General features: G+C 41.9%; 1 protein-coding gene across 2 annotated transcripts in view; it reads left to right on the plus strand.

The window, feature by feature from the left end:
- Positions 1-18,939, plus strand: part of Cdc5l (cell division cycle 5 like) — a 39,111-nt gene that overhangs the window by 12,084 nt on the left and 8,088 nt on the right. For both annotated transcript variants that reach the window (XM_051152913.1, XM_051152912.1), the window contains exons 7-14: positions 2,253-2,397; positions 3,391-3,579; positions 6,774-6,922; positions 8,059-8,221; positions 9,133-9,297; positions 9,716-9,796; positions 10,143-10,385; positions 13,876-14,073. In XM_051152913.1, the coding sequence (XP_051008870.1) occupies positions 2,253-2,397; positions 3,391-3,579; positions 6,774-6,922; positions 8,059-8,221; positions 9,133-9,297; positions 9,716-9,796; positions 10,143-10,385; positions 13,876-14,073 (1,333 nt within the window). The remainder of the gene's footprint in view (positions 1-2,252; positions 2,398-3,390; positions 3,580-6,773; positions 6,923-8,058; positions 8,222-9,132; positions 9,298-9,715; positions 9,797-10,142; positions 10,386-13,875; positions 14,074-18,939) is intronic.

The raw sequence follows: 18,939 nt of genomic DNA on the forward strand, positions 1-18,939 counted from the left end.
CATCATGTAGCTCTAGCTGTCCTGGAACTCATACTTTAGGCCAGGCTGTCCTCAAACTCACAAAGATCCACTTGCCTCTGCCTCTCTAGTATTGGGATTAAACACCACTATGCCCAGTTTATTATTATTATTATTATTTTTATTTTTAGCAACTGACATCTTAATATTTTTGTACATTTGTAGTAAGTTAGATCTTATATTAACGACCTGAAGAAATCTTATCAAATCTAGTCCGGCTTATTATATTATAATTTGCTTGTATGTGTTGCCTATGGGTGTGTGTGTGTTGGTGCATGTGAGTGTGTGCTTATGTATTTGGAGAAGAGAGATCAACACTGAGTGTCCTTAGGAGCTGTTCACCTTGTACCCTCCCCTACTTCCACCCCGATACTAGGCAAGAGCTCTTCCATTGAGCTATAATCTCAGCCCTACCTTGTTATTTGAGATGAAGTTTTTCATTGGCCTAGAGCTCACCAATTTTGGTTTGTGAGCTCCAGGGTTCCACCTGATTCCATCTCTAGGTCTAGGAGTTGCAGTCAGTCTCAGTCAGTACCCCCTGGCCCCCCCCCCCCCGTTGTGTGTGTGTGTGTGTGTGTGTGAGAGAGAGAGAGAGAGAGAGAGAGAGAGAGAGAGAGGAGAGAGAGAGACAGACAGACAGACAGACACAAACCCTTGTGGAGTTGGTTCCCTCCTCGTACCTTTATATGAATTCTTGCAGTCAATTCAGATCATTGAGCTTTTGTGGCAAATAAATGCTTTGTGTGTTGAGACATCTCATTGATGTAACTGGCCCCTTCCCCATTTTTTCTTTTTTCTGAGACAAAGTTTCTCTGTAACAGTTCTGGAACTCTTGCTGTAGACCAGGCTGGCCTTGAACTCACAGAGATCTGCCTGCTTCTGCCTCCTGAGTGCTGGGATTAAAAGCGTGTTCCACCACTGCCCTGCCAACCTGTTTTATTTTTAAAGTGAAAAAATTTGCCTTTTTTTTCTTACAAAGAAAAGACAAAATGTTTACTGCATTCTTACGTCTTTACACGTGATGTAGCTAGGTAGATGTATTTGTGTTTTTATCTGTCTGTTTTTCTAGATTTAGATATTTAGGAGTTCCTGTGAGTCTTAGCATTTGCATGTTGTGGGATGGGCTTTATGTCGTCAGAGGGTTTTTATTGGCTACTCAGATCACTTTCATGTCTGTTGATACGGATTTTTACTTAGCCATCAGCCACTATGAAGCAGAATTTTCTTGAGTGTTTAGGACCTTTGTTTAGTTTGCTCTTCAAATAGCTCCAAGAATAAAACTGGGGGACTAGAAATATGGCTCAGCAGTTAAGAGCACTGGCTGCTCTCCCAGAGGTCCTGAGTTCAATTCCCAGCAAACACATGGTGGCTCACAACCATCTATGATGATAATCTGGTGCCCTCTTCTGGAGTGTAGGCATACATGCAGAATACTGTATATGTAATAAATAAATCTTAAAAAAAAAGAAAAAAGAATAAAACTAGTCATTTGGAAGGAGTACACCTGGCTGAGGAAGGGAGGAAGACAGGTAGGATGCTAAAATACTGCTTGAGGCTGGCTTAGGCTTCCAATAACCTTTGGGTGTCATTTGTCATTGTGACTACACACTTAATAGCTTTTTCTTTAGTTGGGCAAGATGGCTGAGCGGGTAAAGGGACCCGCTGCTGAACCTGAGTTTGATGCCTGGGACCCGTGTGGTGGAAGGAGGAGAGAGCAAGCTCCTACCAGCTGTCCTCTGGCTATCACATGCACACCATCGTGTGTGGGTGCACCCCAGCCCCCCAAATAAATAGATAAATGTTAAAAAAAAGTTTGTATGAACTTTTAAAATCATAAAAACTTAATAATGGGAGATTTAAACATTTATATATTTTAATTGTCTCCTTCATTTATCTTTTTCTACATTATTGTATTTTTATATTCACATATATTTTTATATGAATATAAACATAGTAAAGTTCTGGTATTTTAAAATATATAATGCTATACTTATCTTTATAGTTTCAAGTTTTATTAAATTAGTGTCCTCTGTTTTGTTAATAATTCTGTCATCATTCCAAGCTTGCATTCTTTTCATATGTACTAGATGTTATGATGTAGGGACAGCTTAACATAGGATTTTTGTTTTTAAAAAATTATGTTCTTAGAAATGTGATTGTTTAAAGCCTTAACATTTACATAGCTACTGATACTGTTGCCTGTGTGTGATCCTTTCTGTCTTGATCCATGACAGTGAGAAGGAAGGAAGAGATAGAAAAAAAGACAAACAACATTTAAAAAGGAAAAAGGAGTCTGATTTACCATCAGCTATTCTTCAAACTAGCGGTGTTTCTGAGTTTACTAAAAAGAGAAGCAAGCTAGTGCTTCCTGCCCCACAGGTAATCAGAAAAGTTGGTCATCCTGTGAATTTACATGTTTATGTCATAGTCAGCAATTATCCGTGGTCTGCTGTCTCAGGCCTATGTTTAATGCTCAAGAAACCACAGTCCAATGGCGACCCACACGGTTTTGTCCTAGGCTTCTGCTTCTAGTGGTAGTTCTTCTTTTATTTATTTATTTATTTTTGAGACAGGGTTTCTCTGTGTAGCCTTGGCTGTCCTGTCCTCACTTTGTAGACCAGACTGGCCTCACAGAGATCCGCCTGCCTCTGCCTCCCAAGTGCTTTTTTGACATTTCTTAATTGAATTTTTCCTTAATATTTTTAAAGATACTTCTTTTGATAAAATTAAAGAAGTAAAACTTTAGATGTTCCTAGAGATCTGGTGGTTTAATGAACTGTGTGTGATATTTAGTTGATTTTTAGTAGTGTTTTCTTTTCATTAATAGTTTTGTATAAGCACTTAGGTTCTTGATACAATCAATCGGTCTGTCAGTATATTGATTTAAAACATTTTAATAATAGCAAGCAGGTACACTAACATTGGAACCATACAAAGATTAGCATGGCTCCTGTACAAGGGTGTGTACACATTTAGGACTCATTTCATATTTAAAAAAAAGAAAACATGAGGCTGGGTGGTGAGGTGAGGGAGAGTGGAGTAGATCTGGGAGAACTCAGGGGGTATTAAATATGATCAGTAAACATTTATGGAATTTGAAAGAATTAATAAAAATACGAAAACACTTCTAAGTATGAAAATATAGCCACTGTAGCCAGTTGTTTATAATATGAATTCCAACCCCCACCCCCCAGTAGTAAAAGGAAGGCTTAAAGTTTTATTTGGAATTTTTAAAGCTAGGCAGTGTTAAGTGGTACAGTGAGGTCTTTCTGCCCTTGACCCAGCTCCAGCAAGTCATCCTTCTGAAACGTGGGAAGTTTAAGCTGCACTGTACTCTGGGAAAGGGCTTACTGGGCTGTTCTTGTCCTTAAGATTTCAGATGCAGAACTGCAGGAAGTTGTCAAGGTAGGCCAGGCCAGTGAAGTTGCAAGGCAGACTGCAGAGGAGTCTGGAATCACAAACTCTGCTTCTAGCACTCTCCTGTCTGAGTACAACGTCACAAACAACAGCATCGCTCTGAGAACACCACGGACACCGGCCTCCCAGGACAGGATTCTGCAGGTAAGCTGGCGTATCGTATAGTGAGCCGTTCACACTGTTGGTTGTCTTTGTGTTACCATGGAGGACATTGCCTGGTTTGGTTGTTTGAATTAGTCTTGATCACCGTGAACCTAGTGCATTTCTTACAGCACAAAGCTAAATTAGCAGGCTCAGTGGTGACTTTTTTTTGTTTGTTTGTTTTTTGTTTTTTTGAGACAGGCTTTCTCAGTGTAACAACTCTAGCTGTCCTGGACCTCTTCTCTGTAGACCAGGCTGGCCTCGAACTCATGGAGATCCTCCTGCCTCTGCCTCCCAAGTGCTGAGATTAAGGTGTGCGCCACCACTGCCCGGCTTGTGTAACAGCCCTGGCTATCCTGGAACTCAATCCATAGACCAGGCTGCCCTCAAACTCGCCTCCTGCCTCTGCCTCCCGAGTGCTGGGATTAAGTGGTGACTGTTTATTCACAGCATTTTGGAGCCAGTCTGGCCCTCTGCCTTCATTTTGTATTTGTCAAGAAGGTGCAAGCCTTACTCACTGTTTCATGCTCTTAAGTCTTATGTGTACGGATGTTTTGTCTGCATGTAAATATGTGCACCATTTGTGTGCAGTACCTGTATAGGTCAGAAGAGGGTGTTGGATCCCTTGGAAGTTGAGCTACAGATAGTTATGAGCTACCTTGTGGGTGTTGGGAATTGAACCTGGGTCATCTTCAGGAGCAGCCAGTGCTCTTATCCTCTGAGCTGTCTCTCCAGCCCTGCCTTCCAGTTATTGGGCCTGTGCCTGAAACTTTGTGGACCTGCTGCTGTGTGTCTCCAGGGCTGGCTCACAGCACTGGACATGGAGCAGAGCAGTGCAAGGACACTCTGCGTTGTGTTAGTGCCGCCCATAAATGGCAGCTGCTGCCTTGGTATGGCACCCATATCTTCATTTTGTCTTTGATGAACTAAAGGGGAGGGAGATTGTGGGAACATTTCAATCTAGCCAAGTAGACAGAATAATTCCCTGAGTAGGAGACAGCTCTCTGGGCCATTTGGTCATATCATTTTTGCGTGTTCTTAGGGATAGTATGTTTTCTGCCTTTACCAGCTTATAATCACGGTACATAAAGTAAGTCATGTTACCTCTGCTTTTCTGGGTGCTCTGTCATTTGGTCCTCACCTCTCTTAGGCAGAAGTTCAAAGCCTGTTTCTATCCAGGAGACACTTTGTATTTGGAAAGCAAGGGATATTCAGGATTTTGATAGTATGAAATTCTAGACTTTTCATGAGCAAAGATAATCATAATCATGGAGCAGGTCTTGCTCCAGCTGTCTGTGTTTTGCCTCTTAGTGATTTAACCTGTTTACTGTTCTCATGATTGCCATGGGTTAGGAATTTGAACAGAGCACATAAAAGTGCTTTCCCCTCTGCTTTAAGATGTCTAAGACTTCAGCTGGGAACACAGCATTTGAGGGTGACTTGACAGGTAGAACACATGGGGTGTCATCCTCATGTTTGGTAGTGATGCTGGATATGGTTGGTGAGTTGGCAGGGTGCATGGCATGAGTCTGCATCTACATCTTACATCTGCATGTGGTTTGTGCAGTCTTCAGCATGGCAGTTGAACGTCTTTCCTGGTATCTCAGGCTGAGCTAAGAGTAGAGGGAAGCTATATCATGGTTCTAAACTAGCCTTGGAAACCAAGCTATGTTGCTCTTGCTGTATTCTGTTAGTTAGGGTGAAATACAAGGCCACCTACATATAGAGTGAGTATGAGAGAGATGCTTATGCCTGTCTTTGAAAAATAAACTGCCACAGACTCCAAGCTGGGAACTAAGATGTTATAAGGCAAAGCTAGTTACGGCACAGTGAGAACCAAAAAGGGCCTTGTCAGCTCACGGTCTCAGTCAGAGGGTGCAGAAGGCTGAGACATGATTAAGTTGTCAAAGAGAATGTGGGGAAACTTTTAAAGAAACCTGACCCCATGAGTCTTGTAACGTGCACTGGCTGGTTGGGACTGTCTAAACTTCCCAGCAGGAGAAACAGACTCAGATGCTTGTGAACATTGGATAAAGAACTAGTGATGGAGCCAGACTAAAGCCTGGGTGTTGTGACATTTGGCCTCAGCTCATATCAGGGACTTTGAATTCTTTTATTTAAAAATTAATTAATTAATGGAAAGATAGATTTATTTATTTATTTATTTATTTATTTATTTATTTATTTATTATGTATACAGTGTTCTGTCTGCATGTGTACCTGCCTGCCAGAAGAGGGCACCAGATTTCATTACAGATGGTTATGAGTCAACATGTGGTTGCTGGGAATTGAACTCGGGACCTCCAAAGATCAGCCAGTGCTCTTAACCTCTGAGCTATCTCTCTAGCCCGGGACTTTGGATTCTTAGTACTTGATTGTAAAGAGATCTAGCATGGATATGGGAGAAACTCTTGGGTAATGGCAGTTCATACATGAGCTCATAGCAGTGTTGTACCCCCTCCCCCTTTTTTGATTCAGGTTCTTAGGCAGCATAGGTTGGCCTTAAATTCACTGTAACCGAGGGTAGCCTTGAACTGCTGATCGTTTTGCCCCTCATCCTAGGTGCCAGGATTACAGGCACCCACACCTGGAGACAATAGCATGCCTTGATGCGTGAATTTTATTCAGAGCTCCTGATGGGATATGTTAGGCTGACAAAGGAATGCTGAAGTCTGTTATGGCACAGTCTTCATTTTCTTGGTTTTCATTGATAAGATGCATTGAAATTTGTGTACTAGGGTCAGAGGAAGGATTCCACTAGCTTTTCTTTTTTGTTTTATTTTCATGGTTTATTTATTATGTATATATAGTTTTCTGTCTGCAAGTACACCTGCATGCCAGAAAAGAGGGCACCAGATCTCATTGTAGATGGTTGTGAGCCACCATGTGGTGGTTGGAATTGAACTTGGGACTTTTGGAAGAGCAGCCTCTAAGCCATTTCTCCAGCCCTCTTTTATTTATTTATTTGTTTGTTTGTTTGTTTTAAGTGCATTGGTGTTTTGCCTGCATGCATGTGTGTGAGATTCCCTGGAACTGGTGTTACAGACAGTTGTGAGCTGCCATATAGGTGCTGGGAATTGAACTTGGGTCCCCTGGAAGAGCAGCCAGTGCTCTTAACTGCTGAGCCCTCTCTCTACTCCCCTCCCTCTGCCCCTATTAGCCTTTCTGAACTGTTGTGCCCTCTTCTTCATCTCCAGGAAGCTCAGAACCTCATGGCCTTGACCAATGTGGACACTCCATTGAAAGGTGGGCTTAATACCCCACTGCACGAGAGTGACTTTTCTGGTGTGACCCCACAGCGGCAGGTGGTACAGACTCCAAATACAGTTCTGTCCACCCCTTTCAGGTATTTGAAAAAAGCATGTTTTATATTTCAGAAAATATATTTTGAGTCTAAGAACTTGGGTGGTGTTGTCTTGTTTTTTGGTTTTTTTGGAGTAATGTTGATAGAGAATGGAAACAGTTCACTTTGCCCTTTTAATGTCTCCCTGATTGGGTTGCCCGGTGTGTTTGGAGGCCAGAGGAGGGCATTGGCTCCCGCAGAACTGTTGTTCAGGATGGTTGTGAGCCACCATGTGGGTGCTAGAAATTGAACCCAGGTCCTCTGGGTCCTCTGGCTCTTAACCTCTGAACCATCTCTCAAGCTCTGGTATTTACTTTTAGCTGTTAGTTAAGCCCTTCATGCATTATTTAGGATAGAAATGCCCACGTCCATTATACTTGTAGATGACAGCAGAATCAAGAAGCATTGGAAGCTAGTCTTTGTATAATACTTATTGCTTCCTGTGAGGCTAAAGAGAGCCTAATCTCTATTTTCCTGTGTATATCTTGTCTCTCAAATAGAGTGTAAGCTCCTTGGGGGCAGGGACCATGTCTTAAATGATAACACCGAGCCTGTCGGGAATCATCTGGCAGTACCATCAGTCTGGAACACAGCCAAGATACAGGAAGTAAGCAACTGAAACCAGAAAGGTTGAATAATTAAAATACAAGTTTCAGCTGGACTTTATTGTTAAGAGAGTCTAAACTCAGAGCCTGTTCATACTTAGATGTGACTCTAAAAATGTGGTGTTTGTTTTCCAAACAAAATATAAACGCATAAACCACTCAAAGTGCACACTTGCTGGAAGTGAACGTAACATGAAAGCTAAAGCTAAAGACTTAAGGATGGAGGCGTTGAGCACATTGAACTCAGTGAGTCATCTGGGGCCTCTGAGTGCAGTGGCCAGCCTCACTGCCAGCTGCTTGCTTTTAGTTACCCTGACACACCAGAGGGTTGAAAAAAATGTTTGGTGGACCTAATATAGGAAGGCAAAACATTAGATGTTAGGGCTAGAAGCCAGTAGAGTATGTGTAAATACTATGTTCACCAAACCAAGCTTCTGTTTTGATCTAGATAATGCAATGAAAGTAAGAGAGAGGTTTGGGTGTCCTTGTTCCTTATTTCATGCATTTACATGACTTAGATTTCTGCTTATCTAGGACTCCTTCTAATGGAGCTGAAGGGCTGACTCCCCGGAGTGGAACAACCCCCAAACCAGTCACTAATGCCACCCCAGGCAGAACACCTCTTAGAGACAAATTAAACATTAATCCAGAGGATGGAATGGCAGACTACAGTGACCCCTCTTATGTGAAGCAGATGGTAAGTGTCAGTTCTCTTTTATATTTATATATTCAATGCTGAGCATTGACCTCAGGGCCCTTCAGCCTGCTAAGGAGGTGTACTACACTGAGAGACACCCCAGCCCTACATTTTAAAATTAAATTGATTTTTTTGTTTTTATGTGCTCTGGTGCTTTGCCTGCATGTGTGTCAGTGTGAGGATGTTGGATCCCCTGGAGCTGGAATTACTGACAGTTGTGAGCTGCAATGTGGGTGTTGGAAATTGAACATAGGTCTCCTGGAAGAGCTGCTAGTGCTCTTAACTACTGAGCCATCTCTCCAGCTCCATTTTTCTTTTCCTTTTTTTGGGGGGTAATACCAAATCAAATGCAGATCCTAACAAGATTTTTTTTCTCTTTTCCTGAAGAGGTAATTTTGAGACATTATTAAGATCATAAAATACACTGATTTATTACAAGTCAAGGTTTTGTTTGATGTTTATATACAAAGATAAGAAAATAAACAAAAAGTTGGGGATCACTTTTCTAGAGTTACTACTAACTCTAGAAATCTAGCTAATTGTTTTATTTAAAATTATATTTTATTTTCTTATCTAGGGTGTATTCTTGTGGCATGTGTGGTACACACACATATACTATGGTGTGCATGTATGGGAAGGAATTGGTTCTCTCCTTCCACCATGTGCATCTTGTGAATCAGACTCAGATGATGAGTGTTGGAGGCAAGCACCTTTACTGGTAGCGCCATCGTGCTGGCTCCAAGCCAGCTGTTTGAGACACGTTTTGTTTTGTTTTGCTTTTGAGGCTCAAGCTGGGTTTGAGTTTGTGGCAATCCTGCTTCAGTCTAGGTATGTGTCATATGCCCTGCTGTTTCAGAAGGTCCTATAGAGTCTACTAGTGTGACTTGAGAAGGACCAATTCTTTTCTGCAGGAAAGAGAATCTCGTGAACATCTCCGTCTAGGGTTGTTGGGCCTCCCTGCACCTAAGAATGATTTTGAAATTGTTCTACCAGAAAATGCTGAGAAGGAGCTGGAAGAACGTGAAATAGATGATAGCTACATTGAAGATGCTGCTGATGTGGACGCTCGAAAGCAGGTGAGAAGTGTGGGAGAGCATCATGAGTCTGGCCATGCGACTGTTGGCAGGCTTTAGGGTGCTGGGTCGCACAGCAGATGCTGACATCGCAACTCTTAACAATAGCAAAATTGCAGTTAGGAAGGAGTAACAACAATAAGTTTATTATTGCAACTGGAGGTCAAATGCTGGCTTTAGCTTTGGGTGAAAGCAAAGAGTTGTGTTGTGGGAATTCAGGCAAGAAAGGTAAGTTAGGTATCTGGTGGGCAGAGCCAGGCGTCCTTAGCATCTATTTTGTAATGAGAATTGATTCCTGGGGCCTTGACATTATCTCTCTATATCCTTACACAGATTTCCATGGCTTAAGCTTTTGGATATAGTTGATCAGAAATGTCAGCTGCTGTATAGCTACAATAATGGATATAAATTCCCTTTTTAGGCCATACGAGATGCTGAGCGTGTAAAGGAAATGAAACGAATGCACAAAGCTGTTCAGAAAGATCTACCAAGACCATCTGAAGTGAGTGGTGAAAATTTTGATTTAGGAAGTTTGTTTCTTTACATGGTATTAGTGCCTTTTCTTTTCTTTTCTCTCCTCCTCTTCTTCTTCTTCTTCTTTTTTAAATCTCATTTATAAAGGCTTTACCAAAATTTTATCTGCTTTCTGGAATATAGTGAAGTAGTTTTCAAATCCCGTCTTGAAAATACTGCACTAATACCATTATGGATTTTGAAGTGGGAGGGATTTAGGAATGGGGGCAGAAATTGCTCTTGAAAATATGAAACTGCTACTTAGTTCATGCTGTAAAAGCAGGGACAGTGTATTGTAGATATGTCTGATAATTTTACTTGTCTTAAAATTTTAGGTAAATGAAACTATTTTAAGACCTTTAAATGTAGAACCACCTCTAACAGATTTACAGAAAAGTGAAGAACTGATCAAAAAAGAAATGATTACAATGCTTCATTATGACCTTCTACATCACCCCTATGAGCCATCTGGAAATAAAAAAGGAAAAAATGTTGGATTTGCTACCAACAACTCAGAGCACATTACCTATCTTGAGCATAGCCCTTACGAGAAGTTCTCCAAAGAAGAACTGAAAAAGGTAGGGTTGAGTAGGGTATCATCATCGTGACATTTGAGCACGTGTTAGGTGCTGTGTGTCACAGAACGTACATGGGCATACTGCTACTCAGAACCGAGATGCTATGAAGAGGATATGTTGTTTTTCTTCTACTTTGCATGTGGTATATTTGTATGTGTGTGGAGGGGCGGGTGAGGATGTGTGCGTGGGTGCATAACCCGTGTGCATGTCCATGTGCAGGGGGCATGTCAGGTGTCTTCTTCTGTTGCTCTCTACCTTATTTTTGAGATAGGATCTCTCTTACCAAACTTGGGACTTGCCATTTTTGCTAGACTGGCTGGCAGCAAGTTGTAGGGCTCTTCCTGCGCCACTCCCACACCCCATGTTGGGCTTACAGGGGTGTGCCCAGGTTTTATGTGAGTCTTAGAGTTCCAAACTTTAGGACTTTGTGCTCACACAGCAAACACTTTCCCCACTGAGCTTTTTTCCCTGACCTCTAGGATGTGTTTTAAACACTATGTTACTAGTTACAGAGGCTTTGGTGGCAAGGTAGTTTTGATTTGTAGGTATTGCTGGCATTGGTTTCCTCCGATTGCTATTTTCCTTTGCTAAAGTCTGCATTTGAAAATCTTTAGTACTTCAGTGATATTTAGACTAATACAAAAGGCATGAATTCTATTTTATGGTAGTATAAATAAGCAGTTCTAGTTGGGAGCTCTGATGGTTTGATTATCTCCTCTAGGACTCCTGTTGAAATTACCACTGTAGCAGTATTTAGATGTGGGGCCTCAAGAGGTCATTAGTTGTTGAGGGCGTCACATGAGTGGGTTAGTTGTTCTGTAGTAAGCTACTTCTTTAGTGAGTGATGGTCTCTGCCAGTTTGTGATTCAGTCAGAAGGGCCTCATCAGATGTGAGATTTGAATTGATTGACAGGATTATTTGAAATAATGCTAAATGTTCTGTGTTTTATCTGCTTAGATCCATCTTTGTTCTGAAAAGAGTTTAAAGCAGCTAGATATTTATTTAGCAGATTTTATTTATTTATTTATTTATTTATTTATTTTTGTTTTTTTGAGTCAGAGTTTCTCTGTGTATCCTTAGCTGTCCTGGAACTCGCTCTGTAGACCAGGCTGGCTTCAAACTCACAGTAATCCGCCTGCCTCTGCCTCCTGAGTGCTGGGATTAAAGATGTGCGCTACCACTGCCTGGCTTCTTTTATTAAAAAAAAAAATTTTTTTAAAATGAATTTATTCAGATTACATCTCTATTGTTATCCCATCCCTTGTATCCTCCCATTGCTCCCTCCCTCCCACTTTCACCCTATTCCTCTCCCCTATGTCTGTGACCGAGGGGGACCTCCTCCCCACTCTGTGGTTCCAGGCTATCAAGTCTCATCTTGGTAGCCTGCTTATTCTTTCTCTGAGAACCACCAGGCCTCCCCACTATGGGGAGGTGGTCAAATGTGGGGCACCAGAGCTCATGTTCAAGTCAGTCCTCGCTCTCCACTCAACTGTGGAGAGTTTTTATGCGTGTTTTGCCTGCATGTGTGTCTGTATGCCACATGTAGCATGTGGAGGCTAGAAGAGGGCGTGGGATCCCCTGGAACTAGAATTGAATGTGGTTATGAGCCACCATGCGGGGCTGGGAACCAAACCTCTGCATGAGCAGTAAGTGAGCCATCTCTCCAGCCACTGGATTCTTTGTGTTAATCATTTTTTTTTTTTTAATTTGGTTTGCTTTCTTTCTTTCTTTCACTACATTGATTATATTTTTTAAATTGTGTGTGTGTATCAATGGGCGTGTGCCATGGTTCATGTGTAGAGGTGGGAGGACACTTGGTGTGAATAATTTCTCTTGTTCACCATGTTGGAATAAGGCATTGACTCAGGTTGTCGTGTTTGGTGGTTAATGCCCTTACCTGGAGCTCTGTCTTGTAGCCCAGAGTCAGCCTATTTTAGTTGAGAATTGGGCTCAGAGGAGCTAGGCATTGCAGGCAGCTGCTTACACAGGGGGAAGCTGTGATGGAACCTGGCCTGCCCTGTTCCTTCTCTTACTCTACCGCCTTAAACTGCTTTAGTAGAGAACTCAGGCTGCTTTATGCTCCACTGTCTGACTGCTTACGCCCTCAGTCTTACTCTTGGTGATACCAGAGATGCTCCTTCAGAATGAGAAGGAGGCTTGGGTTCCCTTTCAGCTTGTGAAATCATGAGTGGAAGGTGGGATGGAGCACTCCTAAGCCAGCATTGGTGTCTTTGCCTTAGATTCTGCTTCATCTGATTACTACTGATATGGTCCTGGGCAAGTTGTTTAATTATCTGAGCCCAAGTTCATCAGCTTTAAAATGAAGTCAGTATTGGCTAGTGTATAAGGTGGTGAGATTTTTTTTTTTTTTTAAAGTCTGCTCTGTAGACCAGACTTGCTCTGGTTTGAATTCTCAGAGATCCACCTGCTTCATACTTGCCATGGTTGCAGTTTTGCAAGTACTGAAGACTTTTGAACCCAGTTTCTGGCCCACAGTGATTGGCACACATCTGAGACATTGCTGTTACAGTTAGTGACAGTGGGTGCTTGTGCTCTTGGAGAAGTGGTTTGCATCTTAGAGCCTTCTCTGTATGTATGTGTGTGATTGTACATGTTTGCTGTGTGTGTATATATGTCATACATATACCAGAGGACTAGGGCATCTTCCTCCATCATTCTCAGCCCTGTGTCCTTGAGATATAGGATATGTTCTTTTTTTTTTTTTTTTTTTAAATACTTATTTATTTATTATTTATACAATGTCCTGCCTGCATGTACACCTGCATACCAGAAGAGGACACCAGATCTCATTATAGATGGTTATGAGCCACCATGTGGTTGCTGGGAATTGAACTCAGGACCTCTGGAAGAGCAGATGGTGCTCTTAACCTCTGAGCCACCTCTCCAGCCCTAGGATATGTTCTTTGTTTCTTTGTTCTTTGTTTTGGTTTTTCAAGACAGGGATTCTCTGTGTAACCCTGGCTGTCCTAGAACTCACTCTGTAGACCTGGCTGGCCTTGAACTCAGAGGTACGCCTGCCTCTGCCTCCCAAGGGCTGGGATTAAAGGTGTGCGCCACCACCACCTGGCAAAGATATAGGATATATTCCATGCCATCTTTCACTGAACACAGGAGCTTGCAGTTTTGGCTGGCTGGCTGGCTGAGGGTACAGACACATGGTCATAGCTGCTGTTTTCTTTCTTTCTTTTTAATGTTTTTTTTTTTTTTTTTTAAATTAAAAAAAAAGGGTATTGGGGATTCAAACTGAGGCCTTCAAATTTGCAAAGTAGGTACTCTTACCTGTTGAGCCATCTCTTCAGCCTCTACTTAGACGTTAATCCATTTAGCTTAGGTATCACCCATCCCTTTCTAGAAACTAACCCACTAACCAACCCTTGCCATTGGTTTAAGGAAGGAGGGAAATAAACTAGTCTTAAGCGTGTGGTGGTGCAAAGTGTATGCTTCAACTTAAATTATTACTGTGAACAGGCCCAGGATGTTCTGGTACAAGAGATGGAAGTGGTAAAACAAGGAATGAGCCATGGAGAACTCTCCAGTGAAGCTTACAACCAGGTGTGGGAAGAATGCTACAGTCAAGTCCTGTATCTTCCTGGTCAGAGTCGCTATACAAGGGCTAATCTTGCTAGCAAGAAGGACAGAATTGAATCACTTGAAAAGAGACTTGAGGTTGGTATACATTTACTTACCTGTTTACATTTTGTGTGTGTGTGTGTGTGTGTGTGTGTGTGTGTGTGTGTGTGTGTGTGTGTGATGTATATGTGGGTGCTTAAGCTGCAGTGCATGTGGAAGTCAAAGGAAAGCTTTGTAAAGTCAGTTTTGTCATTCCCTTCTAAGTGGGATCTGCCTTGAATTCAGGTTGCCAGGGTTGCACCACAAGTGCTTTACCTGCTGAGACATCTCCACTGCCCTTGGTATCCTTTTAAAATTGTAATTTCAGTGTCCCTAAATTGAAATTGTGACCCAAGTAAACTAGGCCTGGGCAGCTGATTGCTCTGTACTTCTTGAAATCTTTGCTGAGTACCCACCTGTCAGTCAGAACGTTTCACATGAGGGAGGAGAAATTACTAAAGTGACACTGGTTGCTCAAAACAAGGTGGGTCAGTGAAATCTCAGCAGTGGGAGCTGTGATCTGTAGCCCAGACAGCATGTTTACAGACCTTCAGTACATGTCTGTGCGTCTTGATGTGAGAGGTTTGAGTCAGTGTGGAGCTGTTGTGTAGACAGTGGCTTCCATGATTGCCCATGTCTGGGAAGCATTGAAGCCTAGTGACAGCCGCTCATGGCTTGTGGTTTCTTAGTATAATGTTCATGTTTTGAATTCCAGAATCTGTAGACATTTTGCTAGTGGCATGTAAATTGTGGTTCACAGATCAGCAGGCTGCCTTGTAGATCCACCCCCCACCCCCTAGAGATTTTGAGACAGGGTCTTACTGTGTAACTCTGGCTATCCCTGTAACTGACTGTGTAGACCAAACTGGCCTCAAATTCATAGACATCTGCCTGCCTCTGTCTCCTAAGTGCTGGGATTAAAAGTGTGAGCAACCAGACCCAGCATGCTTTGTGGATTTTTAATGGTGGTTTTTAGGGATGTCTCTGAAGCCAAGATTGGATGGGGGAAGAAAAAGGGGTTCTTAGGCTATTGATTTAGAAAATGGCCTCAGTTTCCCTTTTGATGTAATTGCTAGTTACTGTTTTTAAACAGGTAGATTTGAGAGTATTTTTGTTTAGGGCTAAATCTAGATATTAGAATTACTTGGGGTGGTTGAGAGTGATTGGAGCCAGAGAAATGAACGAGAAAAAGCAGTATCTCTTAATATGAATATCTTATTTCAACCTTTATGACCACATGTATTATGACACACATGTTCATGCCTGAGTGCCTGTTGAGTTAGGACATTAGTCTTTTAAAGCAATTCTTGTGGTGCCAGGGCTTTGAGTGTGTAGTTTTATAACTTCCAGTAGGTGGTGCTGTTGCTCTGCTTTAATTCATAGTTAAAGTTCTTGGAGACAGAGCCTGAGCAGTTAAACTGTAGGTTCTACTTTATGTTGTGCAGGCTTTGTGTCTTATAAATGGTAGCTACAGATCTAGGGCCCGCTCTGTAATTGATTGGTAAGCTGTTTGTAATGTTTTCTTGTAACATTTTTATATAAATACTTCAATCTCTTACTTAGTTTGAAACTCTTCTCATTTTGAGGTGGGTAAATTATGCTGCAAGGACATTTTGTGTTGTTTAAAATAAAAAGAAAAATTTCCCTGAATTTCATTTCCTCTGTTGAGGTACTAACTTTGATGACAGCCAATGAATGTCACAAAGTGAGTGGTGCCATAAAGTACAGTAGCTTTTCCTTCACTGTTGAGAATTCTGAAGGGAAAAGCCCAGAAAGAGCTCTGCTGTTGTGTTGGAGATTTACTTGGGTTGTTGATGAGCAATCATTAAAAACATGTGGCTCTCTTTGTTCATCTCATGCCAGGAACTGAAATCTTCTGTTGAGAACTATTTTTGTTGAGGGATTGGTGATTTTGGAAGAATATTAATAAAACTATCTGAAGTAGTTTTTTTTCTTGACTCCTGGGTAACTTGGTTCATTGTTAACCCAGCTAGTTTTAATTTTAAGTAATACTAAATCAAATCCTTCAATTAGTAAGCTTCTCTTATTCCAAACGAAAATTTACTAAATCTTCAGGGAGAAGAAACTTAGAGATCCAAATAAACAAAACCTTCATCTATTTTGTATCTAGCCATAATTTACAGCTAGATTTCTCATAGCTTCTGAAGACACAGTTTTACTGGTTTGAAATACATGGTTTTTCTAGTTTTGCGGTAGTTCTTTAATCATCTTAGTTGATTGCTAAATTATAAACAACATTCAGAGTTTGTTGTGGGAAGGAACTGCAGTTACATGGTGTAAACTAACTGGTAAACCTCCACTTGAGGCTCAGGGAGGTGGGCTTTTTGGGCAAGCACAGTGCACCATGGCTGCCAGCATTTGACTTTGCTGCCATGAACTTTGGAGTAGTGAATCCACATTGTGGCCTCATCTCAAGCCTCCCAGGCAAGATGACGTGCAGAGCCATCATGGCTATTGTCTCCCACGTGTATAGTTACAATACGCCCTGAGGGTTATACTGTGGGTAGCTTTTGAGCCACATCGAATCATTAACATTTGGAACTTAGCACTTTTATTTAAGTCCTGAAGATACTTAAAACTGGGCCTCAGCAGATAAGAACACTGGCTGCTCTTTCAGAGGATCCAAGTTCAAATCTCAGCACCCACATGGCAGCTGACATCTGTCTGTATTCAATTCCAGTCCAGCCTTCACACAGACTTAATGCAGGCTAAACACCAATGTTCATACTAAAAATAAGTAAATAAGTAATTAAAAAAGATAATAACAGCTAATAGACCCACCTCATTTGATGCAGATTGTGGTTGGTTGAGTTGCTGTTCCGTGGAGCCTGTTAAGCACTGTAGACTTCTGGATTGTAGCTGAATTCGCTCTGGAGACAGAATTAACTAGAACCTTGTCAGACGTTTGTTTGTGAAGGGGCAAACAGAAATAAGAGCCCAGGAAAGTTGTGCAAGCACAGCGTGCAGAAGGCATTTTAACATGCAGCAGAAAGTTCTGAGCCTTGAAATAACTTTGGGGCCATTACAAGCTCCTGCAGGAGGTTGGAGCTTTTGCTGTCTCTGGGGATTTCCCCCAGAGTAACAGAGAGGCTCCATGTCTGTTCCATGCCATGACTCTTAGAAAATGAGGGATGGCTGTAATTTGTTGTAGAAAAAAAAAAATCACCAAATTGTTAAAAATAAAATGTTTTCCCCTTATTTATTCACACAGTTAGTGACTATTACCAGATACCCACTGTGTTCCAGACACTGCTCTGGGCTGGATACATAGTGGAGAACAAGACAGACAGGCGCTTTCACTCTTGTGGGCTTTGGTTATCTACAAAACACGAGCGGAGGGCTTTGTTTTCGGATGATGCTAGGCATTGAGTCATTTCTGTATTTGCGAAGTGCAAAAAGAATCTGAAGTGTTCTAATTTGTTTCCACTTGAGTGGAAATGGGAAATCATCTGAAGACAAAATTAGTTTGGGTGAAGCAGTTTCCAGTAGGTACAGAAGTGAAATGAAAAGCCAGAATTTAGGCCCTGCCATTAAGTTTAATAGTATTTGAAATTGTAACTACACTGCTGTGTTGAGGAAGCTTGGCTGGAAAGTGGGTTTTGTCATTTTAGCTATAAAAATGAAAAGGCTTTCCTTAAAGGTAGAAACCTGGCCCCATGTGTTACTATTCCCCATATTTTACTGGTACAGTCAGTGTAGTCAAGACATATTATATAATGTTGACTTCTTGGAGATAAGTGACGTAAAGAACACAGATAGCAGTTTGAGGGCCCTCTCAGTCTGTCTGTAAAGCTCTGCCAAGGACCCTGGCTTGCCTGAGGGTTATATTTCAGCAGAGTTGGCTGTACAGTGGATCCCATTTTTCAGTGCTTTTCATTATATAGGTGGGTATTTTAACATAGGGGAAAATGTGCTTCTTACTCCAGAGTGAAAACTTAGGCTAAGGATTAAATTGGGGGGCATGGCTGGATAGAGAAGTCTGTATTGGAAATGCCTCTGAAGCCAGCTGTTTCTGTTCTCCTGAGGTGGGGATGGTTGGAGTAGGTGGCCAGAGGTACAGAGGAGGGCTCATCAGTCCTTTGTAATTCTCTTTCCCCAATTCTGCTGTCTGTCATGCCTCTTCAGAGCACTAGTTGTTGCTGGGAAGAACTCAGATAAAAGCTGGACCCTCAGGTCAGAGATTGAGCAGCACTGCTACGGTGCTCAGTCCTCCTCTGCGTAAGTTGAGTTCATTTGGGTCATTTGTGTTTTACCTCCTAATCTGCAGATGCAGCCTGCTCTGTGATGCTCTGCCAGGTGATTGCCTACCTTGCTGGTTACCTGGTTTCACTGGGCACTGAGTGATAACCTGCTAAGTCTTATAGATGATGACTGTAATCAATTGACCGTGCATCTCATTAGGAGAGGGAAGGGCCACGGAAAAACTTGACATTATTAAGGAGCGTAGCAGTGAAAGGAGAGGTACTCCCGACTTGCCTGTGAATGTGGTGATTGCACTGCATCCTTACTGGGACAGGATCATCAGGCTGAGTGATGGACTGGGCAGTGAGCTGCAATTTGCTGTGTGTTTATTTTGGGTGTCCCTCAAGCTCTTTTTATATAAGGTTATATTTTGGCCCCTTAAGCAAGTTTCAGTGAGGGATGCTCTGAATGTTTCTGAACCTCGCTGGAGTGGACTTAAACTACAGACAGTACTGGAGACCCAAGGAGAACGTGTTTATTTTGGAATTACTTAAGCTTACTAACCTTAACAAACTCAGTGAGCTTGAAAGTAACAATTACACTTTTATAATCCCATACAGCTCCCTTTGTAATGACCCAAGGAAACACTTACGGGTCTACTGATTCATCTCCTGGGGACCATCAGTTTTCCCTTGGTCCCCGGCCAGTCATTTTTAGACA

The sequence above is a fragment of the Acomys russatus genome, chromosome 11 (assembly GCF_903995435.1).
Source record: "Acomys russatus chromosome 11, mAcoRus1.1, whole genome shotgun sequence".
In the NCBI taxonomy this organism is placed as follows: Eukaryota; Metazoa; Chordata; class Mammalia; order Rodentia; family Muridae; genus Acomys; species Acomys russatus.